At 38.6% G+C, this 17555-nt stretch overlaps 1 protein-coding gene across 1 annotated transcript in view; it reads right to left on the bottom strand.

The window, feature by feature from the left end:
* Window positions 1-17555, bottom strand: part of WDR35 (WD repeat domain 35) — a 2872164-nt gene that overhangs the window by 1565756 nt on the left and 1288853 nt on the right. Inside the window, exon 14 of the mRNA XM_044065775.1 lies at window positions 13567-13636. Coding sequence (XP_043921710.1) covers window positions 13567-13636 — 70 coding nt within the window. The remainder of the gene's footprint in view (window positions 1-13566; window positions 13637-17555) is intronic.

The raw sequence follows: 17555 nt of genomic DNA, 5'->3' as shown, positions 1-17555 counted from the left end.
GGTGGCAAGTTGAGAAGCAAAGTTGAGAAGCAATCTTGTCGCATGCCCTGTCAAAATCTTGACCCGCGAAGGCTCCAGTAAATTCAGAGATCAGATCCCTTTGGAGCCTCGTAAAATATGCCAAGTAATTCAGAGACCTGACCGCAAAGGTTGGTGAAAGAAAAACTCGCTTCCCTAGTCTGTCCACCACCCGGGACTCTCTGTTGGGCAGGTGGACAGTAGGACTTTCCTCCGCAAGGTCCTTTTTTGTGGCCGCCATCACCACCATAGATAGCATCTACTGGCAAGCCTCTAGACCAGTGGGGCTGCTCCTCTGGTGGGGAAAGAATCTTGTCTGGTCTTCGGGGAATGGCCTCAATAGAATCAGGGTTCTTCCACGCACACTGCCCGACAAGCTGTACTAACTCGGCAGATGGGGTTACCCAAGAAGCAGAAGGCCGAAAGTGGAAAGCCTGCAGGAAGACGGACTCCTCCGAGGAAGGATTGGAGGGCTTCCAGTCACCTCTCTGCTTCAATATTTCCAGGATGTCTACGAAGGAGACATCGTCAGGAGGTGACCGTGGGGACCCATCCCCATCAATGTAATCCATATCCTCAGTGAGGGACTCCTCCGGGGAGTCAAGGTGTTTCCTCTTACACGCTTTCTTCTGAGGGGGTTCTTCAGTGGGGACGTCTGAAGAAGACTCGGAAAGCAGATTACCCTGGACAGGAGTTTCCTGAGGCTTGTGCTCTTGGTGTCCTGGGGAGGTGGCCCATGGTAGCTGTAGCTTAGAGGGAGCAGTGGGAAGATCCGATGCAGGAGGAGCACTTCCATAAGCAAGCACCCTCTCCATCATCCGGAAAGCTGGCCCACTTAAAGAGGAATGAGAGCTCGGAACCAAGTAAGACAATCTCAGAACCAGGGTCGCGGCCCGCTCCCAGGGACAGAGCCTCAAGCAAGGTCGGGGCAGTTGCCGCCCCCAGATCAGAGGACGGAACCAATAAAAAGCTTGGAACCATACTGGGAACCGATGGTTCCACCCCCCACCCATGAGATTGAGGAAGGGATGGCTCTGTAGGAACCGAAACCCAAAGGGGGGGCCTCGAAGCTTCAGAGAGAGTCACTGCTGGCGCCAAGGAAAGGGTTCCCACCAAGGAAGTCGGAACTATAGGCCTCGGAACCGATGGATCCGAGGGAGGAGAATAAGTGGGAGTCATGGGAGCAATAGACCCAAACCCCGAAGTGGGATGGGTTTTTGGAAAGTTTGCTATCCCTCTGGCTGTCAACAGCTGGTCCAACAGGCGCACCACATCGAATTCAGACAGACCCCTGGTAGACTTTACAGACACTCTGGAAGGGGAGTCAGGTCAGTCCAAAAATGGGCTATTAGCCTGGCCTAAAAACGGGTCCAATGACGGGGAGTACTTGGTCCGTGGTGTTTGAATTTTCGGCACCGAAGATTCCAACTTGGAAACAGGTAACAGGGGAACAAACTGTGCTGAGAAAGGACTCGGTGCCAAAGAAACACTTTGTGTAGAAGTTATAATCGGCTCCAAGGGAATCGTTGGAACTGACTTTGGTGCAGTTAGAGGTGAGGTCGGTACCGAGGCTGCCGAAGACAATAATGTTGGAGCCATAGTCATAACTGCAGTTGCGGCAGGTACCGTAGATGTCAGTGCCGAAGGCGGCACTGACGTAGAAGTCATGGTAATGTCCACACAAGCAACTGGAGCTGAGCTCGGAACTGGAATAAACACAGCCGAGGGAGCAATCTTATGTTCCGTAGAAGACTTGTGGGCCTTGTGTTTGTGAGACTTACCCTATTCACCAACCAGTGAAGAGGAATCAGAATGTGGATGTTTCTTGTCCTTCAAAGGAGGGGTTGTGCCCTCCGACACAGAAAGGGCCTCTGAGAAAGGTGAGGATAGTAGACCTTTCAAGATAAACTTAATTTTCCTCTCATTCATCATCCGCTGACTAAAGCTTACAGAAATCTGGCAAGGAGGTTTCACAGTCAGGTGGGAAACCCCCAGACAATAAACACAATCATCATGTAAGTTGCTGTTGGGGAGTTTGCCATTGCAGGAAGTGCAATGTTTGAACCCCGAAGTCCACTTTTTATCAGACATATTCAAAACACAAACAAACAAAATACTGCAAGGTACAGAAGAGAAAAAGGAGAAATACCAACAATGGTATGAAAAGATACCACAAGGGTAGGAAAAGGCATTACCAATGATGGTATGAGAAATACCAAACGGGTAGAGCTAAATATAGAACAGGGTAGAAAACGAGTTATTCGAGTAGAAAGAAAAATTTAAAAATACAGTAAATTTTATAAAAATATGACACTTAGCTACAGCGCTCGGTGAAACGCTGCTATATGGCTGCGCGGCAAATGAGATCTGAGGTTACTGGGAGAAGGGCATTGTGGGTAGCAGCTTAGCTCAAGAGGTTTTTGGTGTATGCAAGCTTGGTATTAGGCTGACTCAGTTCCGAAGCCTCGGAACCAAACCCATCAGTGATGAATGGGAAGAAGATTAACATCATCAGATTGATAATTCATTACAGACGTTTTCTTTAAAAACTTTTGCACTATTTCAGAGTTAATATAATTTTAGAAGTGGGAATGTGTTAAGAATAGATAGGCTTGTTCCCCTGCAAGAATGCTTTGGTTCTAGTTTGAGCTGAAGTTCGGCTTCATTTTTCCACTGTTTTTCAGTTCAAAGAAAAATGGTTCATTGAGTTAGTATGAATCCTTTATTCTTCCAATTTAGAACTACCATGAAAACAAAGTAGCATCTTTGTTATGGACACTGAAATTTTTAACCTGAAAACTTGAATCAATTGCCTAAGAAATGAAGAAGGCAAGTAAAAGAAGAAAGATAAGAATACTCATCATCTCTTAACAACAGAATTGTCACTCATTTGTTTTCTTATTCCAGATCGTCTCAAAATGGAGCTCCTCATCTGTTTTTCCAGTAGTCCAGGTGTTTTATCCAGTTTTTGCAGTGTGTGTAGCACTCTCCACTGTTTCTCCAGGGTCAGTAGTGTTTGTTTACAATATCAACACATACACGCATATGAGAAGTGCCTATATTTAACAAAAACTTCTGTCTTGTTGGCAATTGCCTCCCCCTGTTGCTGACTTGATGACAGGTTTAATATCATACTGAAGAAGTAAGCAATTATGAAGAAGAATAAACAGTAAAATGTAGTGAAATGAATCCACTAATAACTATCAAAGATATCGCAGCAGTCAAGATCAAGGACTACTCTTGACTGCTGTGATACTTTTGATAGTTACTAGTGGATTTGTATCACTACATTTTACTGTGTATTAGTCGGAGTTTTGTAGTTGCAGTCAAAATGGACTCTCTAGATGAGATTTCTTCCATTTTTTCTCCAGTACACCCCAATTAGATTAATAGGATACATTCAGAAATTTAAATTGTTAAAGGAGAGCTTACAAGGCTGACTGAACTTATCAGCCAATCGGAAAACACTTTCTCGATAACATGGAAGCAAGTTAGTCCCCCAGTGGTTGCTCCAAATGGAGAACACACTGAAACAAGTTGTTGAGGAGAGGACCTTATTCCTGGTGTTAATGGTGGAGATTTACCATTTTCAGTCAACCACAACAAGAATGGTATGGCTTCTTCTACTTTCATCTGTGAAGAATACGAGACACGTGGAGCTATTCTGAAAGGTACTGTTCCTAAAAAGACCTACGTAGCTGTAAATTCGGCATCAGTAAACAATAATGTTATGAACTGAAAGATGCTTTCTAACAACATCACTTGCTTTGAATGGGAGCTTATTACACAAAAAAAACTTGCATACATTTTAATAAGGCAAGTGTTAGGAGTAGTTTGGGTTTCTTTGAACAGTTTATTGACAATAATTTTAATTTCTACACTGACAAACCTAATCCCAGGTATTCTAACGTAGGGTATGACCAGAGTTCTTGGGACTCACTGAAAGACTTAATATTCTTATTTGAAAATAAACTTTTTACAATCAAACAGTTTCAAATGGACAATGCATATTTAATGTTAGGTGTTTGGAAGTTAAAATTGATTCCCAGGGCTTGAGATTGTTTAAGTTCCCTTTGGGGCTTGATTTTAGTGATGAAATATAAACAGAGTTTACTGAAATGTTTGATAGATTTGGGTTTGAATGTATGCAGGAGATTATAAAATATAATGACACTAACCTTAGCAGTTTGTTGATGGAAATTGAAAAACTGAATGGTGACATTAAAAATTACTTGTTTTTTAAACAATGGGAAGGGTTTTACAAAAAGCAATTTAACTCATTCCTTCCACTAGAGCTCTTTTGAGGGTGTACCTTTAACTCCCAGTGGGTGTAGCTTCAGCCTTTAAAAAATGAAGTTATCACCTTAAAGTTCTAACAAATACTAATCAACAGATGTCATATGTCAATGCAATTGTGTTTGCCATCATGTATGCTTCAAGATAAAATATTCTGATACCTTGTATGTAACATGGTTTTGGAATTACTAATGCAAATATGAACAGGCAAAATCTGATGTATAGAGGCGCAGTAGGAGGTAACTGCAGAAACGCCTGGAGACGTCACTCGGCTGTAATGAGTTAATATAGTAGAAAAGAAGTGTTCTAAAATAAATGAAAGGAAACTTAAGAAGGATTTAAAACAATACGGGGATAAGGAAGCCTACCCCATTAAGAAACCCAATAGTGGTCAGCAACAAGAAAAAAATTGTTTAAAAGATTCTTATAGAAATTTTAAGACTAGTTACAATTATGGTGACAAAAGATCTAATTTTTTTTCAACATCAGTTACTATGGAGGTTCAGGTGGCAGAACCCAAGGCAATTAGATTCAGACCAGGGTTGGCATCAAACAACTTACTCACACCCAAGGAAAGATTGGAAACCCCACTATCCCTGTTAGTTACAACTAACAATATTGTGCACACTTTTAATGGGTTTCACATTTACAATTATAAAAATAATAGTATAACTAAAGAACATTTTTCTCTTTTTTAAAAAAAGGGTTAAGATTTGTACTGTCCAAAAAATTTGATTTACTTGACATTTTAATTGAAACTGAAATTTAATTTAGGAAACTAAATCTAGCTCTTCATTTTAAAGATAGGACCTTCTGATGGCACTACAGAAGTCTTTGGCAACAGCCAATTACTTAGAAAGAAAAGTACTTTTAATCCCCCTTTGCACCAGACCTTAGCAGTTTTGGAGAAACCTATTATTGATGATATTTATCATCTTCAAGTCAAGTATAAAATAAAAGTTTATACTATAATAATTTAAGTAAAGAAGAGAGACAGAGTTATTTGATAAGCTGCTTAGAAATGACAAAACCATCTGAGTTATGAAACCCGATAAAGGTGGGTGGATTGTTATATTTGTTCTTTGAAGTATTCAGAAGCAATGTATGATTTATTATGTGATTGTGGGACATACTCACCTGTTTCTATTAAAGACATTAATATTAGTTATGGAAGAATTGACTCCTATTTTGAAGAGTATCTGTTAGATTAGAGAATCTCCCTGGATATTTACAATGTTTTGAAGGTAAAGAATCCAGTAGTAGCCACTATGTTTGGTATTCCCAAAATTCACAAGAATGTGGATAAACCACCTTTCAGACCTATAGTGGCAGGACATGGAGCTAAGACCTAACATACTAGATTGGTTTTAGCCACCTATCAATGACTAATCTATAATAAAGTCGATCACATTATTATAGATTCTTGGGAATTTTTAGGGAGATTAAAAGTTGAGCTTTGGTCTGAAGATATTACATTTTTGACCACAGATGTGATTGATTTGTTCTCTTCTATACCCAAGGATGAATGGCTGGATTTTTTTTCATAATAGTTTGGTGAAGTACACTTCTTTCAATAATGACAAGATTAATTTGATTTACGACCTGACAGCTCTGGTTTTAGACAACAATTTTATTTTTTTCGAAGAGGAGTTTTTTAAACAGATTAAAGATCTTGCTATGGGGGCCTCTTGTGCCACCATTTATGCTCATCTTCTGCTTTTAGAATGGGAATTTTGTTTTTGGCAGTAATTTTTATAATCACATTAAATTCTACTTTAGATACCTGGATGATAGTTTTATCCTATGAGAGGGGTCAGAGCAAGATATTGATAGTTTTATGAGATATATTAATAATACTTTTTCGTTCTTAAAATTTACACACAGTTTTAGTAAGGAACAAAGTAATTCATTATTTGAACACAATGGTTTATAATACTAGAAAGGGCTTTAAATCAAGCATTTACAGGAAGCCACCCTTCAGTAATTCCTATGTAGAATTTTCCAGTTGTCACCCACTTAATCAAAAAATTAGTATTGTAAAAGGCCAGTGTATTATTGCCACTAGGATGACCTCACAATATGAAGATGTAATAAAATAATTCAGGGTTGTAGCTAAAATATTTTTAGCTTGAGGTTATCCAGCACCCCTAGTCAAAGACATTAGGATGTATGTACTGTCTCAATAGGGCAAAACGTTTAAACCCCTATGAGGAGTAGGTTAGAAACACTACATTAGTGAACAAGAAAATGGAAATTTTGAGAGGGCTTCAGTTTTGAAGTAGGGCCCATAGGTAAGAGAAATTACAAATATTACCAAGAAAACGTGGAACATTTTAAGGGGCAACCCAGAAATTCACCAGTTTACAGGCCACAATCTCTCATTTGTTTTTAAAACAGGTTCCATCATAAAACAAAATTTAGAGAGAGAGTTACTTTATAAGATTTTGCAAAAGAGAGGTATAACTAAGCGTGGTTCATGTGGTCAATGTCAATATATTCTGGAGGTTGACCATTTAATTTTGGAAAATATTTCTTTTAAATTGCCAATCTAAAGGGGTAGTTTATTTGGCTAAATGCTCAGGGTGCCCAGCTTTCTATGTGGGCAAAAATGAAAGATCCCTGAGAAAAAGAATTTACAAGCATATGTATCGGATAAGTAAGCATAGTAGTAACAATGCTTTATTTAAAAATATTACCACTAGTTCAAAATGTATTGCCCTTAATTTTGTGATTTTAGAGCAGTTCAAGATTAATCAGGGAGTGGGGGGGGGGGGGTGACTTCAAGTCTAAGCTTGAAGAGAAAGAACTAAAATGAAAATTGAGATTACACGCCTCACAGCCCCCTGGTATTAGCAAGAATATTTCCTTACAGCCCATTTTAAATTTAAGGTCCAATTTTATTTAAATGTGTATAAATTTATTTAAGTTCTTTAAGTCATATTATTGGCTTTTATTGTGAGTGCCATTTTATGTCCAAGGTACATTTAAATTACTGTATGTTTTTTAACTGTTTAAGTGGTTCAGTATTTAAGAGCCTGTTTTTTATTGGGTTGGTGATTCTGAAGAAATCCTATTGTTTAAAGGACAAAAAAGCTCAAGCTTTATTATTGTTTTCTATTGTTTTTATGGTCTTAATAAATATTATTTAACGAGAAGTCCGTGTTCTTGACTGCTGCAATACTTTCAATAATTATGAAGAAGAAAATAATGTCCAGAAGCCCATGAAATAAAGAATACCTTTTATTTTATGTTTACATTAAATGATTTGTTGCAGTTTTGATCCAGAAGGTTTATTGGCAGGGATAATGGAGATATCTTTTCAGTGGAGTTATTGGCAGTAGAATGAGGTAACAATCTTTTTTTTTTGGAGGGGGGATATATTCCTTTGTTCTTTTTTTTACTTTCCTCACAACTGAATATCTCATAGAGAACAGGTTCTGCAGAGGGCTTGCATCTCTCTCAGGTAAAAATGTATACTGCAACAGAAACAACAAGAAGACAAAACAAAACTCAGTTCAACTCAGCATGGCAGGAGAAAGCCCATTTGCAATGTCTTTGAACCAGAGAACTTGCAACTTGATGAAGGGATCTGATGAAAGTCAAAAAAAGTTAGGTCCTCGACAAGGGAAATCTTGACTGCTAAATCCATTACACGTATCGGCACTTGGAATGTTCATACAGCCAATAGCACTGGAAGGTTGGCAGAAATCATACACAAGATGAAGCGTAACAATCTACTGGTTGTTGGAATCAGCGAAATGTGATGGACTGGATCAGGCAAAATTATTTCAGAAGATGTTACCATTCTGTTTTCAGGTGGTGATAGGCATGAGAATGAAGATGGCATACTGCTTAGCAAGGAGGCATCAAAAACTTCAGTCAGCTGGGAATCAATCAGTGACAGAATTATTTCAGTATGCTTACACAGCCATTTCACCAAACTAACGTTACTACAAGTTTCTGCATCAACAGAAGCCACCACAGATACTGAAAAGGAAGAATTTTCTGAAATGCTACAAGATGTGATGACCTCAATTCCCAGTTATGTTCTTAGAATTATGGGTGCTTTCAATGCTCAAATCAGAAGCAAGAGGGATCTGAACACGTCACTGGCTCTGCTGCTTTAGGAAACAGAATGGATAATGGTTATAGATTCCTGTAGTTCTGTATTGACAATCACCTTAAAGTTGGGGGCACCATATTCGAACATAAAGACATTCATAAGGCAACATGGTGTTCACCCAACGGATACACAGTGAATCAGATTGATCACATTTGCATATCTCATTGATGGGTGAGAGTATGCTTCAAGATGTCAGAGTACAATGAGAAGCTGATGTCGCATCTGATCACTACCTTTGGTTGTGTCAATGAAAATGAAACTCAAGAACCAAAAGAAAAAGCCAGTATTTCCTAGATTTAACAACAACATGTTGATGTCACCTGACATGCAAACCAGATACAACATTAAGGTCCAAAACTGATTATCTGCCCTATAGAGTGTAGATGATGACACTGAACAGCAATGGGAACAGTTCAAGGCAATCATCAAAGAGAGTGCAGAAGCAACAACTGGGTATAAGAGAGGCAAAAGAAAAGAAGCATAGATAACAGTTAAAACTCGGAAAGCCATTGATTCATGACATAACTGCAAATGAAGACAAGAGCAGGCATACCAAACTGGCAAGTCATTCGACACTTTGACTGAAGAATATAAACAGAAAGATAAACTGGTCAAAAAGATGTGCAAAAATGACAAAGTTATGGGTTGAAAAACTGGCAACAGGGGCAGAAACAGCAGCATCGATTGGAAATTCCAGGGCATTATATTGTGTTGCCAAAGAACTTACGGACGAGAATAAATAAAGGCCACCTATTGAATTACCAAATGGAAAAACTGCAAAAACACAAGAGAAGCAATTAAAGAGATGGCAAAAACATTTTGTATCATCTGTGTTAGACTGACCCACACCAGATGATGTCATGACTTTCTGCAATGATGGCCAGGTGTCAACAATGATTCTGGATGTGAACTTGGCAGACTTTACTGAGACTGAAGTAAAGGAAGCCATAGCCAAACTAAAGAATAGAAAAGCTCCTGGAACAGACCAGATACAATCAGAGTTGCTAAAGTATACTATGTCTTCAGTGGAGTATTTCACATGTCTCTTGAACAACATATGGACTCAAGAAACGGTACCCAATGAGTGGAAAAATGGCATCATCATCCGTTTACCAAAAAAGGGAGATCTTAGAGACTGCACAAATTGGCATAGAATCACATTGTTGTCAATCCCAGGCAAAGTTTTCGTCAGTGTATTACTGAATAGACTGAAAGGAGCAGTTGATGACAGACTCAGACAGGAACAAGCTGGATTTAGATCAGGTCAATCCTGCACTGACCAGATATCTGCACTCAGAAAAATTATAGAAAAAGCAACAGCATGGAAGAAACCAGTCATTGTTGACACTGTGGACTTCAAAAAAAGCCTTTGACTATACACATAGACCATCACTATGACGCATCTTGGCAGAATACGGGATTCCTCCAAAATTCATTACACTCTAAGAGTCAGTATATCAAGACAGCAAGTGCACAATATGGGTGAATAATGAGTACAGTGACTGATTTGCAGTGCTCACTGGTGTACGACAGGGATGTATACTGTCTCCCTTATTATTCGCAATAGTTATTGATTGGGTCATGCGGAAAGCATTACATGGAAACTCAGTGTGACTGGAATGAATCGATAACAACAAGCTATGTAACTTGGACTTTACTGATGACGTAGCTCTTATTGAAACAACATGGAGTAGAATGCAGACAATGACCACATCAGTGTAGAAACAAGGTAAGAATGTAGGACTCAAAATGAATCCTGACAAATGCAAAGTGTTTGTCAGTGAAGCATGGAATGACAACAAAGACATAATGGCTGCAGGATCAATACTAGACATGACAGAGAACTTCTGCTACCTGGACAGTTTCATCTCTCATACAGGTAACTGTGAGAAGGAAGTTCTAGTTAGACTAGGAAAAGCAAGTGCAGCATTCACTAGAATATCCAAAATCTGGAGATCAAAAAACATTGCACTGTCCACAAAGGTGAAGCTATACCAAGCACTGGTGCTGTCTACACTCTTATATGGTGCTGAGCTATGGCCAATCACATCATCAACCATGAGAAAAAAAGGGGGCTGCTCATCATAAATGGCTAGTACGCATTTCAGGAATATTGTGGAAGGAAAAAGTAAAACATGTGAGTGTTAGAGAAAGAACACAACAACGGAAACTTGAAAATATCATTATGGAAAGAAGACTACGTTGGCTTGGTCATGTTAACCGCATGGACACTAGCAGGATGCCTATACAATCTCTCAACTGGGAATTAGCTGGAGACAAGAGAAGACCAGGCAGATCTCGACAAAACTGGAAAGGAGTAGTAACAACAGACTTCTGTCACCTGAATATGACTTGGAAGGAAGCTAAAGAAGAAGCAGCTGATAGGACACAGTGAAGTCAACTTGTGGCCCAATGCATCTTCAATGCAGGGTGAACCGAAGACTAAGACAGACAACTGAACATGTTGTTGTTTGTCTTTTCGGCTTTTCCCAGTTAGGGGTCGTCACAGTGGAACTCCGGTACGCTAATGATTGGCAGTCGATTTTTTATGGTGCCGAGTTGCCAGCCCGACACCCAACCTTCAGCGAAGGCACGCCTATTCACGCATGTCTTTCGGAGGTCACTCGTCCGCGGGGAGGACATGCAGACTCCACGCAGAAGGCACTCCCAGCCATGAATCGAACAGGAGAATATCTTGCTGTGAGACAACAACGCTACCACTGTACAACTGAACATCATAAGCATAAACAGGTGATTATCTCTTCAGTGAAAGGGCAAGGAGACATGCTGTGTATATACATCTGACAACAGCAAACTGAAATATGTTACAGTGTTCTGTTTCTTTTACTTTTATTTCTTGGTACACAGATATCTGTATTTTTGGGGAAAGGTATTAAGAGGTGTGTTACACAGATGTGTGAGAGAAACAACTTGAAATATATGAACAACTTGAAATATGTGACTAAGACTATTTGTTCGTTCATATTCATAGTACAACATCAGGGTAGTACATACTAGGGACTCTTAAGTGGAGGCAAGCACTATTCATAGATATGATTTATGTCCTTATAATCATTTGTCTTCTCCATCTACGGGTAACTACTTCAAAACTTATCAGTGTCATTCCTGAACATTAAGCCTTGGACAAATCTTATTTCCTCCTTAGAAAAAAATCCTTATTCATGATTTTTATTCAGGCCATTATTAGATCAAAAGTTTGACAAAAAGCTTTAACATGCACCTCAGAACAACTTGGACCCTATGGCTTCTTGGGGCCTAGCAGCCCCCAGATCCATAGCACAATTAAATTGTTTCCTCCACAGTTTTTACAATGCAGTTTCAGCTAGTTAAGACATGTTGAAAGGTTGCATGAAAAGGCTGAAAAGTAAGCCAACATGTGAAAAAGTAAGAAAATCTGGATGGTGTGTGTAGACTAGGATAGGGAGATAATGGATGGATTAATTTTAGGAGGAGGGTTGGCATAATGGTTAAGGTCTTAACCTCACAGATTCAAGGTACAGTGTTTGATTCTGAACTCTGGTTACTGGCTGGGTTTGTAATAGTCTACAGACTGATAGCCAAGTATTACCCATGAATCTATGACTGGGAGGTGTGCCAGATGAAAAGTGTACAATGGATTGAGATCCCTGTTTCTCCTGAAGCCTTTGAAAATGGCACTTCTGGTCATGGCTTATTAAAAGGGGTGTAGCTACCAAGGCAAGGAGTGTGCTTATATTACATAGCAGGTGTGAAGTATTTGTCAGGAAATTGAAAGATGTAAAGGTGGCAGTCTTGCATAACAAATTGATTACAAATCTCCAGATAAATGTCACTGGACTGATTCTATGCAAGCCTTTAGGGCAACTGTGTCACTTCATGGAATCAAGTATGACCACAGTGAAGTCCAGATCTAAACTGAGGTATCTCCAAACTGACCTATATGTGGTTTGTGGTTAGCCAACTGTCTTAATGGAGAAGGACTCACACACTGAGGTGGGGTGGGGGGATCATCTCAGAACATGAAGGTAACAAGCGAGTTCCACACAGATATGTTTTGGTACCTCTGATATTTGATACCTACCTCTTTAAATGCCACTTATTAAATAAGGAGCTCTGGTTAATAATGTTAGTGGATGATTGTAAGCTAGGAGTCATCAAAAAAGTCCACATCTGACAAACATACACTCCAACAAGCGCCTGCATTTCTTAATAGCTAGTGTACTAAAAATGAGCTCAAGTTCCATGCTAAAAAGTCCAACATTCTAGCATTTGGTAAGTACATCCTAGCTCCAGTTTATAACACAAATAAATAACACACCACTTCAAAATGGAAATTTCATGAGAGATCTGGGTACTTGGGTGGACAGCTCCCTTACTTTTGACCATGACGTTGCAACATTGGCTATGAAATCATTTTACCATGCACAGCACAGAGTTAAACAAATTTCTTCAAAATCAAAAGAAGACCTCACGTCTCCATGCTCTGCTTTGATTAGCTGCACCACTAAGTACAATGCCCCCTATGGGATGTACCTTACTAACATATCAAATAACTGGAAATACCCTACCCAAAGGTTTACAAAATTAATTAGATCAAGGTTTAAAAGGCACCACTAATCGAGACTTGAGGTTTTGTCCTTATAGTCAGTTTCATATATGCACCTTAGGGTGATTTGTGCCTGGCTTATAGGGCTATATGGGATCCAGCAGTCCAACAGCTCTTATAACTCAATAAATCAAACAGTCCAGCTAGTAGTAAGGCCAGAAATCTAAATCTACTCCTACAAATATATAAGACAAAGAAGGGGAATAGATTCATCATACAGGATCTACCTCTTCTCTGAAGCAAACGACTTCGCCCAATAAATTGACGTTACACACTGCCTGCCTTTAAAAAGAAGGTAGAAAACTGGATGGGCATTCATAAATTCAATCTTGATATGACTGGCTTTGCCCTTCTTGAGATAAGGGGAAGGGTCTAAGGGTGCGCACTAGCAAGGCGGAAATTACCTAACAGCTCAGGTGCCTTGTACCTCCTACAATCATGTGCTAAAAACCTATTTGTTAAACTTCACATATACTTCACACTCATAATACTATTGTCAAAATACTCATAAATCAACACTTACGCAAAAGGATTTGCTGAAGTCACAGGTTCCATCTCCAGATCCCAAAGGTGTGTCATCAATATGATAAACCCTGTAGTAGAAAACAAGATCCCTTTAGTCTAGTCAAAAAAAAAAAACACAAACATGCAACTTCTTCACTTTAAGAATGCAGTTTCATACATGGGTTAATCAGGACAATGATTATACATGCACATAACAAGTGGATGGCTCAATTGAGACAAAGTGAGTGAGTGATGGCACCATTTGCAGTGTTCTTCATAACTTTATTTAAGCACTACCCAGAAATGGAGTTGTGAATTGTATAGCATATACCCCTGAATACTACAGCTACATCAAAACAGCAAAGCCCAGGTACTCTAACAAAAGCACATTTGAGTAAATACTGCACAATCTACACCCCTGGTATTGATTATTCCTGTTACACCTTCATTTATTTACTTTTTGTCATATGATCTGCAGAAACAGACTTAGAAAAATAATCGTTTCATACTTCCCATTTCATTTTCATTTTCATTTATTTATTTATTTATTGACATTTGATTACTGGAAAAGTCCGACTGGGCAGAAGCCCATTTTCAGTGGAGGCCTGGGGAGAAACGCTCTGAATTAATAAGAACAAAAACTTTACAATTTTCAAAAATAAAACAAAAACATTTGCAGTTTGAATAATTATGACAAATTAAAATATAAAACATTGGTTAAAAATTGATACAAGGTATATGACACATTCAGTTTTTAGAGAAACTTTAGACAGTTTGTAGAGAAGTAAGTTAGTCTAACACAAACAGGAATTGCAATATGAGGTGAGTGAAAGACAGGCTTATGGTATATTTAGAGAGAAAGTAAAGGGAAAAGAATTAGATACAGTAAGGAAGAAGGCAGCATAAGGAAGCATAATGAATGAAAAGATACTGGTTCCATTTAGAGATATAGTTCATCCTGGATTTGAGCAAGAACAGAGACAGATTTTAGCTAGGAAGTCTTTCAGAATTGTTTTTAAAGATGGGGGAGAGGGAAGTTATAAACCTGTTAGATAAAAGTAAGGAGTTCCAGGCCTTAGAAACCTTGCACAAGTGCAGACAATGCCCAACAGATTTGTTAGACTTGTAGACAGACAGAAGTTTTTGTTCACTGGATCGCAATGACCGACTGGGAACATAGTTGTACAGAATGTTTTTTACTTCTGGACAGGCAGATGGATGCTGGATAATTTTATAGGTGGCAAGAAGTTGTATATATGTTAGTTGATGTGGCAGTTCTAACCAATTTAGGCTTTCAGTGCTATACAGTGGGGGGTCCTGAAAGGGTCATGTGCTGCAAATTTAGCAACTTTGTCATAGTACTGTTCAAGTTTTAATTTTCGTGAAGCCTGGAGGTTAGTAAGGATGGAAGCACCATAAAGAAGACTGGGAAGGAGATAGGTAGTGGCAACTGTTGCTTTAGTTACGTTAGTAAGAACATTTTTGGCTCTGTAAAGCATCCCTAGTTTTTGGAGAGTTTTTCTTATGCAATTTTGTATATGCAGGTCAAATGTAAGATTATTATCCATTAACATGCCTAACAGTTTGCTATAAAATTGACTTCAATGGTTGCATTATCAAGAGAGAGGACTTCAATTTTTTTTCATAAGAGGGATTTGGGGAAAAAAGTAATAGTTTGGTCTTTTTGGGTTGAGCATTAGTTGTGAGTTATGAAGCCATGTTTCAATGGCTGTTACAGCTTCCTGAGTAATTTTTTGGAGGTGTATCATGTTGCCACATATGCAAATGAGAATGGAATCATCTGTGTATTGTATTAGGGTGGCCTACTGTGTGGAATTATGGAGGATATTGGTGAAAACTGTAAAGAGAAGGGAATCAATGATACAGCCTTGTGGTACATTGGTGGTGACTGGGAGGTAAGGAGAGAGCGTGGAGTGCCATTTTACTGACCGACACCTATTACACAGGTAACTTGTGAACCACAGAAGGGTGGGCTAAGAGTGACCTTGAGAGGACATTTGAAGTAGAGGTTTGCTCTGACAAACTGTATCAAAGGCTTTAGACAAATCTAGAGATAAGGAAGAGACTAGTTTGCCATTATCCTACCTTTATTTACAGTATCTATACAGGTTAGAAGGACACTGCTAGTGCTACGGGAAGGATGGAAGCCATACCAAAACAGAAGACAAACTGATAAAAAAACACACGCAAGGCCACAGAGATTCCAACAAATCCAGCTCAACAACTTAAAACGTAATATTAGCACTTTCATTTTATTTAAGGATGAAAGCCATGTTGTGTAGGGGATGAGTTCTTCCTGCAAGAAATAGTCTAGCAATTGTTTTTGAATACATTTTTCAGTATTTTGTCAAGGGAAGATAAGACTGCTATAGGTCTATGTATTAATATTAGTTGAATTTCCTCCTTTGTGCAGAGTGATAATGTGAAACTTTTTCCAGAGTGAGGGAATGTGGGATTCCTGGATTGACCCATTTATAAGGATTGAGACAGGACAGGCAATGCTACTGGCCACTATTTTTAGGTACTCACTTGGAAGGTCATTAGCTGAAGAAGAGCACAGTTTAAGAGTAGTTTTATATAGGATGTGGCACAGGTTTGAAGGTGTTAGTGAGTGTGATAATATGTGGCTGTTGAGCAGGGTTGGGATTAGATATTGAGGAATCCGTAGTTAGAAACGCTATACTGTCTATAAAATAGGAGTTGAACTGTATTGCAGTTTTGAGTGGTGAGTTATCAGGAGAGGGGTGTGGGTTTAATTTTTGGCTGGGATGCAAGATTTCTTTAATGGATGTCCAAAATTTTTTTTAGGGTCGTGTTTAGTATTATTCTGAAAGTTGTTATAATGCTGTTTTTTTTCTTCATTTATTTGCTCTTTAGCATGACTGCTAAGTATTCTGAAGTTTTTAAGGTACTGAGGTGTTTTATGTTTTTGCCATTCTTTCCATGCTTTTTCCCTACCCCAAATTACCATTCTACTCCTTCTGAATAGCCAAATTGCATTTTTTTATTCTCTTCCTTCTAGGAGATTCAAGGCTATTTATGATATTTAGAAAAGTGGTACTGAATTCAATTACATCATCATCATCTAAGAGGAGGATTTTTAGGAAGTTCCGGTTAATAGATGAAAGTGTACTAATGAACATTTGTGGGTTAAACCTGGAAAGGTTACATACTGCTTTATAATATGCTGTTTAACTGGATGTATGAGATGTCTAGTCATATAGTCTGGGAGATGATCACAGAGAGTTTGACATTGTACCTGTGATGGAGTATTTGCTAGGGTCTTATACTAGGATACAGTCTAATAGAGAATTTGATGTCTTAGTATAATGTGTGGGGCTATTAATTAGTTGTGTGACACCATACAAGTTCATGCTAGATATAGGGGAGTTAGAGTTCATTTGTCTTCGTTGACTGGGAAAGTCCAACTGGGGAGAGCCCAAGGAGAAAAGCTCCACCACAGTACATTTATATTAATAAGTGCATTTCAAACAGTTCTCAGACAAAAACAATAGTTACATTTCTCATGAAACAAACATAATTACAAGACAGGTATATACAGCAAAATATTTCCAGCTGAAAAACCTTGCAGAAGTAAATGGACTGTTACTGCATGATGCACAATTATGTGTTCTTTCATTTCAGTAAAGAAAGGTTTGAAATGAGTTTAAGATATGTAATAAAGTCACTTAAATTGTCTAGGAAGGGAGATTTTAGTATTACATAGGTTGGTAAAGTGTACGAGAGATGTATTGAAGTAAGTTGTAAAATAATGTAGGAAGGGATGGAAGATATTAGTATTATATAGGAGGATAGTGGTAATAGCATAAGACAAAGAACATGGTATAGGATTGTTTCTATTTAGGCTGCCTGTTCCAAATTGGTGTTATCCAGGTGGTTTATAAATTGGGTATACAGGACATGCATGGGAGGGTTAGAGCAGTGGATGGGGTCATTTAGAAAAAGAAGAAGATGAGAAGTATTGTT

Source organism: Protopterus annectens, chromosome 1.part0 (assembly GCF_019279795.1).
Source record: "Protopterus annectens isolate FY-2018-M chromosome 1.part0, PAN1.0, whole genome shotgun sequence".
NCBI classification, from domain to species: Eukaryota; Metazoa; Chordata; order Ceratodontiformes; family Protopteridae; genus Protopterus; species Protopterus annectens.
This window is presented reverse-complemented; position numbering and strand designations above follow the sequence as displayed.